Genomic DNA, 10,760 nt, shown 5'->3' with positions numbered 1-10,760 from the left:
CTCTCAGGGTAGACAATGTGTGGATGCCAGGAGGGAGAGAAAATGTGTATTTTTCTCGTTTAATGATTATATTTATTAATTTACTACTGAATGGACTCTGAATTTGAGAATAAATCGCGATTTTTACAATTGCATTCAAGCTGCAAAGGTGACAAATATACTAATATTCTTCCTTGAGTCAAATTGAATTTCAATAAAGAATATACAGTCGAATTCGTGTCAGGGTTTGTTCAAAATGTCATCTCAATACTGCATGAAAGAAAAATTAGTTTTTATTACTTTTTCAAAAGTACAACAATCTTAGAGTCACTTGATCATGAGGAATAAATCAAACTATTACGAAAAAAGTATAAAATAAATATGAAAACTATTAGAGGACGATGTGAAGGATTCCTCTATTATTTTTAGTGGGTGGAGTATTTCACCCTTCAGTGACAAATGTGAGATCAGAAATGTGCTTGTTCATCGATCACACCTTACCGACATCTTCCTTTTTTGCTGCCGCATTCAAGCTGAGAGTGTGATTATCTCATTCCAAATCAAATATTTTTCAGGCAAAATTAATTTTATAATATGTAAATTCTTCACATTGTATAAATATATTTTTTCACGTCTGCTTCGCGCTGACGCTTTATTCAAAGCGAGAGACGAAAAATCACCTTATTTGCTTAAGTATCGCGATGCGGCAATTATGTCATTAATGTGATTTTTTGAGAGAAGAAAGATGCTCGTCTCAAAATTTATTAGCAGTCGTCACACGACTTTGACTCAATTCCCACTTCATGTAACATCGAAATGCGCCATGTGACAACTATCGAGGTTACTCAAAAGTAATTCACGAGATTATTCAAAACTCGCTTAAGCGAACCATGATCGGAATATGTATGTATGTGCGAATTTCAATTGGTATAAGTTGAATTATTTCCATACATAATTCCAAATGTTTTCTTTGCTTTATTCAACGGTGTTAAAAATTGATTAGAAATTTTCCCAATATTCAGTGATTTCCGAAAACTTCTCATTGTTTCTGCAATAGTCCATAATCATATGCGTTATTATATAACATGCATATGCTTCATCTCACTTTATCTCATATTCTTTAGCCAAGACACACGACACAAACGTAGATGTGCTTCGGAACACAGAAAAAGCGACCGCGGAAGAATATTAATAATTTCATAACAAACTTTATGTAACTTCCCCTTGATACAGATGCACATAGTGAAAAGACATCAAGTTAGTTTTTATGTAACATGTGTTTATTGTATTTTCATGTTTAATTATTCCATTATATCTTGCTCATCTACAATCAAATACATAAATATCATATAGTTATGTTTTTTTCATACTCTCTTCACTATCAGCTAAACTGCATTTTCATCTCTTCTTTATATACTGCGCACTAAAACTTCAATGAATATTTCAATGGTTATTACATCTTATTTCTTTCATCAAAGGGTTAATATATTTTTTTTACTCTGTGTTTACTCATTTTTTTTCACCTCTGATTTCTCTCTCGTACAATCTTTTTAATGAATTTTCAAATTTTTGTGGGCAATTAAAAAGCATTTTTCATGTGAAACTTTTTCTCAAAAAACTAAAACAATAATAAAGTAGAAAATAAACTGGTAGAATGTCTTTTCCTTCTCATTGCCATTTGCATTCTCCATGAAATGTCTCTCTCTCTGCATTGGTTTTTTTTTTCCTTTCGAGAGGAAGTTAGAATAGGATTAAAGTTACATTTTTCTCCTCTTTTTTTTCGCCGCCATATCAATAGAAAAATCATTTTGACGTTGTCAAAATTGTGTTTCTCACTTTTTTGCAAAAATTGGTTTTTAAAAATTGAATTATTTCGTCTTCGTTACAAAAAATCTTGAAAATTGAATAGGTTTTCAGAAAATTTCTCCAAACACTTCCCCATGGATTTTTTTCTTCTTCTTCTTCAATATATAGGATATGGTAGTTTATCAATAGATATTTACATTTAGTACATTTACTGATTAATATTATTAGCATAATATACTTCATTTTGTCTTTAATTATTGTGTTCTGTTCTAACATTACTTTGTGTGTAAGGATAAGCACATTTTACACGATTTATCTCTGCTCTGCGTCTACTCGCAACTGACAAAGCTGTGTTTTCAGAAAGTTTTTTTTTCTTACTTCTTCATCTGGCTCTACAGCACATTTTGTTTTTTTTTACTCACAAAGATATTTGTTAGACATTCATGAGATCAGTTAGAAAGTTGTCGCATGAACCATTGATAAATCCAATCCAGAATAGTTGCATGATATATTGCTAGAGATTTTATCAAGTTTCTTACGACCAATTTCATAACTTATCACATGTTTCTCTACAAAAATTCTCTGTTCTTCATATCCCTTTACTTCAAAATTGTTTTATTCTCATCAAAAAAATCTATCATTACGATTTGACATGTTCACACAAAAAGAAGCACCCTAATAAATGTGCGAGAGGAATATTTCCGATCTTGGCAGCATATATTATCAATTTTTATCAATCTCTTACAGGGTGCTACTAAAATTCTATACCGAAGAGTGTCTCCACTCTCTTCCGCGTTGATCCTACAAAATGATCAGTCCTGTAATTCACTGGACAAAGCCGCGATAGAGAAATGGACTCTGATCAACAATTCACTTTAATACTCAATATCAAGTGTTATTGTGTCACTTTTTTTCTTCTTCAATCAATGTATTGTTTTTTGTCTGCTAAAGCCATCCAATATGTTTCTTTTTTTTTAATAATCTTTTGGCAAAAAGTGTCTCTATTTTGCATTATTTCCACTACATAACAAATGTCTCATATATGGATAAATCCAGTCTACGATATTAATTGACAGAAGTTACATAATTAATTCATTTCTCTCATCATTTATCAATATATATTTAGTGGTGTGTGGCAATTCAATGATGTGATACACTAAAATATTCATCATTCATTTCAAATATTTAGTATAATGTATAGTTTGGTTATTTACAAATCGAACAAGTCAACGAGCTCTCCCTCCCACTAATGCCAACATCTTGTTGAGAGGCTGTGACATCTACGATGCCATCCTACGGCTTGCCACTACTTAGCAACAGCAAGGAAAAAACAACGAGTGCTCCAAAAATTACAAATATATCAACAATTCGGTGAATTTTCTCGCCAATCGTCAATTACGAAATAGTGGGTGCCGGAGGAAGAGCTCTTGCTGCGTGACTGTCCGACTTTGAGGCCAATAATACTTCTTTCAATTATGGAATTATATGAATTACAGATTTTTTTTTCGCATGTTACTCCTCTAAATACGTTTACTTACAACTTTACAAGTTAAGTTACATGTTTGCTCATTGTAAAATATGTTCTTCTCTATTCTTAAATTGTTTTAATGTATATTCTTCTGATTATTATGTTTTTTTTTTCTTTTATATATAAATTTGGTCTTGTGTTTTGCATCAGCATCTCAATTTTCAAGTATAGCCTTTACACACCCCCTTTGCAACTTTCCTTCCCACATTATTCTGTCACTTATGCTCTACTTTGGGGAAAATGTGAGATTGTTTGATTGCAGTTGTAATGTTGTTTACTAAGTACGTCCTCAGGTCAAAACTTTCACGATTTGCACACCCTTAAAGCAACCTGAAGACGCACTGCAATGCCTTTCTGTCAACCGTGTTACTGTCCAATAGCCTTATTCAATTCCAATATCCACTTTCATTCACTTTCGTTGTTGTGTGTATTGTGTTCTATTTCAATTCTTGCCATCTTTTCGCTTGTCGTTAAAAAAATAGATCAAACTCTTTCTTAAAATAGTTTATGCTTCTCTCTCAACATTTGTCCATAAACAACACATTCAAGTAATTTTCATTTTAGGTGTAGTTACAACACACAAAGAGTGTATGTTTATCAAATCAAACATTTCTCTCATCATTAGAGTGCCTATTATGTGCTTCTTGGTTCACCATACAAGTTTGGTAAGTCCTCTAGAGATACATATTTTGACAAAGAAAAGAAAAGAAGAAATCTCTCTTGTCAATAGAGCCATAAAAAAAAGGATCTTCCGAAAAATAATTCATCCTACCAAACTACAGTGAAGATTTACTCACTTTAGTCTAATGCAAAGCTAGGAAGTCTAGTGACACACTGAAACAATTAATTGCTATTTGTGCAATTCTGTAGATTATTTCCAATACCTACACAGACATGCAATTTACATGAAAAGCGCAAATTACTCTTATTACTTTTGCGTCCCGCTCGTTTTGCATCATTATTCTTGAATACTCATTGATGGCGTCTGAATGCAAAATAATCATTGCAGTGTAATGAAGTTCGACAATTTCTAGTACACAAATAACTACAATTAGTGTGAAATTAGCGTTGTCTTCATTCAAAACATTGCATTTCATCTTCATTATTCATTAACGCTTTTATCATGCTTAATTACTTTGTCATCCGTTTAAAATACTTTGCATATCTTTATCATGTCCTCAAATTGACCAAAATATATTCTCTATATAATCTCTTTTTTTTCACCATTTTTTTTCATCATCTAATGCAGCATTTTGAGTTTAGGATTTACAATCAATATGTCAATCTTAGAATTCTTTATCATCAGAAAATATCATCTATCTTGAATTCAAATGCATTTTCTGTATTTCATTCAAATTGTATTAAGCTTCTTATATTTTTCTTTTGTCATCTTGCTTTGGGTTTTAATGGGGGAGGAAATCCCTGAAAAATTTTCATCATCACCACTTGTATGTTTTGTTGTCTTGCCTAATGTTTAAACATCACAATATTTCACTCTACTTTATTTCTGGTTATGTTAAAACACCTTCAATGTTGAAATTTAGAAAAAATAAATTGTGAATCTCTTCCACTACGCAAGATTTCTCCTCTTTCGCCTGTGTTCTACTGCATACTTTTTTTTTCTTTTTACGTCTGTCTCTCAAGTAGCATCAGGTCTTCTCCATTTAGTTTAGATTTCTGAAATAGTTTCACTACATTTTCTGTATTGCTCCACCTAAACGCAATTTGTATCACATACATTTATAAAAATATATTATTAATATTTTAATTAAAAAATATACTATTAACAAATCATTTTTTAATTCTCCTTCGATTCACCCATCTAAACATTGCAAATATTCTCCATCTCATCGCCATTTCTCTAATCAAAATTCTTTTTCTTTTTTTACTGTCTTTCATCGTCTCTCTCGCACATTCGTGCCAACTTCTAGCAATCATTCCTTCAATACTTACAGAACTGCTTTCCTTAATGGCTATCATGAATATTGTTCTACTTTACACAACTTATATAACTTTTAATATGTACTTAAGTTCTCACATCATCAAGATATTTCATGTAAATTATGATGGGTTGTTTTCACAAAGAAATAATTATTCTTAATGACTCACTAAAACTAATGAATTAAAAAAAAGTTTTTAAATAAGAAGATTTAAGGATAAACTATCTGACTGACATTCTTTAAACAAATGCCCAGCATTCAAGGGTTTTTACAACAAAGTCTTCCTGCGGCGCCAGTGGTTCATTTCCATACGTCGAACAGTGCTGTGATCGTCCCTGGTTGAGATCACCATCCAGCCATAGTCCAAATATTCCACTGCAAGCACAACTCATTAATTACAGTCTCTACAGAGATATTTAAAGGAATTTAAAACTCACTCTCCAGCTCCTATCGACAGACTCTCTGGATTGCCTTTGATGAAATACAAATTTTCACCTGTCCAATGAAAGACTTTGAAACTGGGATTGAATTTGTACAGTAAAGATTCACCGGTGCCGTAGAAGTGATCCGAAACATGCAGAGAACATGAAGTCAGAGCTCCAAACACCTGCAAAACGGCGCCAAAATATACTCTTGAGTTCTCTCACGCAGTAGAAGATTTACACATTAAGTACATACATTATTTCCTGTGTCTTGTATCACAATCAATATGGGACTTTCGAGCCTGTGCATTTTCCGATAGAGAGAATTGAGTGAGAAACCATGTTGTGAAGTACTAAAGACCAATGACCACGAGTATCCTTCTGCACGAGCAGGAAGGTGACCGCATAATTTTTCCCTGAAACAAGACGGAAACATCAGCACTCGCAAATTCAAACACATTAAATTATATACTATTAACTCACCTGTGTTCCTCTGTTAGAATTTCAGTTTGTCCAACTAAATCCGGGATGGGGAATTCAAGATCAAATGAGCCAGTCGGAAAGAGCGCCGATTTGCGATAGTCATCCGCACTCATTGACAGCACCTGTGAATTGTTGGCAGGAAAAAAGTCAATCAATTAATGATATGTTCTTCAAATTACAATTTGGAGACACGGTGAAATCTAACAGAAAATGATAATTCAAACTAAAAAGTTTGCTACATTCATGTTGCAGATATTACAACATAAATAAGGTGAAACTAAAACCAGTGAAATTAAACTCTTACAAAATATAATAATACCAATTCACAATTTTTGCAAATATGTTTTACTCTTGATTTTCTCTGCCACATAAACGTAAAAATTTTTCATGTCTTTCTGTGTTTCTCTTTACGTTTTTTTTTTTTATTTATTTCTGTATGTATCTTAAGAATATTTTGCATAGATGTATAAGAAATGATCTTTTACGTCTTTTTCTGATCTGATATTGTGTTTCCTCTATATTCTTGTATGGTTTTGTTTCTGCAAATTTTGTGTTCCTATGGCATTTTGTCTAGATTGTGTATTTATTGAGAATCTCAATGATTATGTATATATATACAGAAATGTCATTAAAAAGAATAATATACATCTACTACACAATTTGTACTTTCTGCTCAATATTTCTGCCACAATCTAACAAAACAAAAAAACTTGTAAGTACCGAAAGAAAAAGGAAAAAGAAACATGTTTTTCCACAAATATAGCCAACATTCAAGTCATCTCAACAAGAACGCAAAAGAATCGATAAATGTGGAAGGTGAAGGAGAATTGAAAGAATAAGTTTTTATTTCACTTCTCAAAACAAAAACTGAGAAAAAAGGGAGTTTTAAAGTTAAATCACATTGAGTAATTTTGCATGGTTCAAATTTTCAGCCGATGTGTTACGCTAAGAGATCTCCGATTGCATTTGATTTGTACTTATATATTTTCCTCTCTTTAAGATTATTCACACCCCAAACCGTCAAATGATCGCGTCTGATCAAACTGACTCACGATTTACTATGGGATCACAGTGGAATTTTCCGGAATGCTATGATACATTTGTTTGAATGTAATACCTCTCTTGATTGTTTGTAATTAACATCAATCACGCGTTACAATTTATTTTGGCATTCTTTCCCTTATGAAATGCTAACATACATATACTATCAAAATGGTAATTTTCCCTATTAAATCACAGTATTTGTTGAATGGTCCACAAAATATCACCTCATGTCCAAGCAATGGATTAAGAAGTTCGCACATATTGTCAATTCTTTGTCTCCTTATAGATCACACAAAATTCCTCAAACACACACACTCAATTAATAATAATTAACAATTCTTGTCCAGTTCAATTCTGTCTCAAATTTCAATTGACCACAATTGAGTGATGATCACTTATTTAACGAAAATTTCGCCACTTGGCCTTAAGCCTCTTTCTGCTCTCTCTTTTCTTCTATCTCTCTCCCTTTCTCGAAAAGAAAATCCACGCACGCAGATGTGATCTTGCCGAACGCGTAAATAGAACTAACAGATCGCGTCTGCATCACATAGAATCTCTTCACTCCGTTCCACGTACAATTATCATTGAAACGCAAATTATATTCATACACTTTATCCACTACACAATGCCCCCACCCGTGGGGTTTCGCTTGTGTACAAAATAGAGGGAAAAATAGTAATCATAAAAAATATATACACATTTCCCCATGAGTGCACACAGGTGACTACTCATCACACTAAATGACACATCCCCCATCATTCCACCTCCCTCGCTCGCTCAACACACATCTCAATTTCTTGTACACACAGTTTCCGAGAATTGTTGTCACATCTCTCTCCAGGCAAAATTGCAGAGCAGAGGAGTGTGATATGTTGATGACATCGAGGAAGAATTCATGATTACAATATATCACCTGAGGCGGATTAATTTGGTAATCAGGTCTTAACGACAATATAATTTTAACTTCATATTGTTATTCCAAAAATAGAGCATTTTTCTCGTATATCTCTACGAAAGAGGGATTTACACACTGTAGAGTTTGTGTAAGTTCATTGCAAATACATTTTACAACGTTTATCCCATTTCATCTAGGTTAATCTACATATAAAAAAAATATATATATATCAGTCCAAATATTACGTGGGGCTTCGGAGATTGAATACCAAGTTGAATTCTCATGTAGAATCTACATTTACTTAAGGTTTTATTCATATCAACCTTAAGTGGGTTTTTGTATTTACACTCTGTCGGATATTTACAAAGCCACTCGTGTGACTACGTCTTTTCCAATTTATCTCAGACTTTTGACGACTCGAGACTTGCATTTGTACAGATCAGATAAGGTGTTATTAAAACATGTGTGTATATTCTTGAAGAAAATAAAAATGAAATTTCTATATATAAAAATAAAAAACAAGAACCTATAAATTACAAGCCGACCATTGGTATAAAATATACATACAAAAGAGAATGGAAAATATTGTTGGCACCATTCTGACTTTTCACAGTCGCTATCGATGTCTCGTGACATTGAAGGCCAAAAAATCAACACGCGAATTTGCATTTAAAAAAAAAGTATTTCGACGAATCATCAAACATTATAAAAATTGATTTGATTTGCAAACCAAATTTCTTGTTCATCGCTAAATCTAATTATCCATTTTAACAAATCACAACTTGTCGCATTTCAATACAAAAACAAATCTATTACTCTGCGCACGTGTCAAAATTCACTCTCACGTTCATCAACAGGAGAATTAATCTCAATTGGAATTTGCATACAGATGCAAAAGGTATCTGTAATTGCCACAACCTCGCATCAAAAATATTTATTTCCATTCTGGGCTATAATTTCATTGCTGGCTGTGCATAAAAATGAAAACATATCGAGGTATCTTACATTGAATCGAAAACGATTTTCATTTTTTAATCAGTGGTTTGCATATACACACATCGTTGTAAATGTTGCACATAGTAAAATTGTACAACAAAAAAATAAATATATAGATTGGGTGTGAGACTGCCAGATTATTATCTAAGAGCACAGGTAATTGCTAACAAATTGTAGTGTGGCATCTAAACAAAGAAACCTAGAATTATGTCGTTTTCTCAATTTATATATATTTTTTTAATTTTATAATGTAAGTCGAATAAGTTGTGATAAATTGTGTCACATGAATGAAACAGTTGATGTACCGAATTGAGATTGCCTTCATAGTCTTGGCGTGGCTCATATGAACCCACAGACCCCACATGAGCTTCACTCAGTGGCGGTGTTGGTGAGCGAATTTTCGCAATTGCTCGACGCGATCGCAACCAAGTTTGCCATTTTATATGGAACTCCGCTCCCCATTTCCTGGCGATCACATACAGCAAAGCACTGCCCACAATTGCGAGATAGAACCACATATTTTTGCACTTAAAGAACTCTTTTTTTCACTACTCTTTTTGGGACACAAGCAGCGATTGATTACGTGATCGATATTCACGATGGCGCTGAGGCAGAAACTGACTGTCATATGGTATGATGGAGAGGAAAAAAACTCCGATAATTCGCTCATTACAACGATGGGTGAGAATTGTGAGTGAGCGGGAAAGCACGTGAGTTACCAACACACTCTATAACGTGTATCAACAGGCCCACATTCAACCATCGCGCACTCATGTCTCTCTTTTACATTCGCTATCTTTGGAGGCACAAATCTCAAACACCCTACTTATTTATGACAACACTAGGCAACATATACAACCGGTGTGAGCAGGATGAATACGACGGCGCGTCTCAAATACAACTGAAAAATCAACATTTCCTTCTGTGAGAAAAGACAAAGTCGCAATTTTGCTCAGCTTGGTGTCGATAAACTCTCATTTAGCAACTAAACGCGAAAACACATGCTCCATTTGAATTATCGTCTCGTTTTAAATTCTGTCTGTGTATAAATGCAAACACAGATTCTGGCCTCGTGTGCACTTATTTTGATTATATGTAATTAAAAAAGAAACTTCTCCCTTATTTATAAAAGTGAATTTGCATATACTGTTGCAAGAAAAAAATCCCATTTGATCACACATTTCAATTTTGATTCGTGCAATTGAATGGCGTTCTGCAGACATTTCTTTCAGACGTAGAATATTCAATATTATAAATACATTCCCAAAACTCAGAAAAATAAATGCAGTGATTCAATAAAATTTCCATGAGTCGATAGTAAAAATTGAAAGTATGTATGATGTGAAACTTTTTCTTTAGTCAATCAATCAGGAAAATCTGACTCACTTTGTGCGCTCTGTCAATGCAAAGTTATGCACAGAAAACATTTCACAATTTGCATTTTCACAGCAATTGGCATGATTAGCGACTTTACTGTTCACGCCGTTTGCTGTTTTACAAACAAATCATCAACACTAATAATACTGTAAAATTCTTCAGCGTCGTGTGGTCAAAAGGGTCACAAACTTTCCGCTGAAATCGATGGCATTAGAAAGTTCGTCACGTTTGAAAGTTTTATATGGAAAATGTGACTAATGTTATCACTTTTTGCCCCCACAAATTTTTAA

The 10,760-nt window shown here is 33.2% G+C and overlaps 1 protein-coding gene across 26 annotated transcripts in view; it reads right to left on the bottom strand.

The window, feature by feature from the left end:
- Positions 1-1,237: 1,237 nt before the first annotated feature.
- Positions 1,238-10,760, bottom strand: part of LOC132263766 (TLD domain-containing protein 2) — a 53,474-nt gene continuing 43,951 nt past the window's right edge. For 24 of the 26 annotated variants that reach the window (XM_059763735.1, XM_059763736.1, XM_059763737.1 and 21 more), the window contains 4 exons: positions 6,159-6,280; positions 5,932-6,091; positions 5,691-5,860; positions 1,238-5,628 (listed from right to left, as the gene is read on the bottom strand). In XM_059763735.1, coding sequence (XP_059619718.1) covers positions 5,493-5,628; positions 5,691-5,860; positions 5,932-6,091; positions 6,159-6,280 — 588 coding nt within the window. In that variant the 3' untranslated portion in view covers positions 1,238-5,492. Of the gene's footprint in view, positions 5,629-5,690; positions 5,861-5,931; positions 6,092-6,158; positions 6,281-7,426; positions 8,160-9,398; positions 9,843-10,760 lie in introns of those variants that run through there. The other 2 variants (XM_059763738.1, XM_059763740.1) reach the window with 2 other exon arrangements.

The sequence above is a fragment of the Phlebotomus argentipes genome, unplaced genomic scaffold (genome assembly GCF_947086385.1).
Source record: "Phlebotomus argentipes unplaced genomic scaffold, Phlebotomus argentipes genome assembly contig_39, whole genome shotgun sequence".
Taxonomy (NCBI): Eukaryota; Metazoa; Arthropoda; class Insecta; order Diptera; family Psychodidae; genus Phlebotomus; species Phlebotomus argentipes.
Note: the sequence above shows the minus strand (reverse complement) of the source record. Positions and strands in the feature narration are given on the sequence as shown.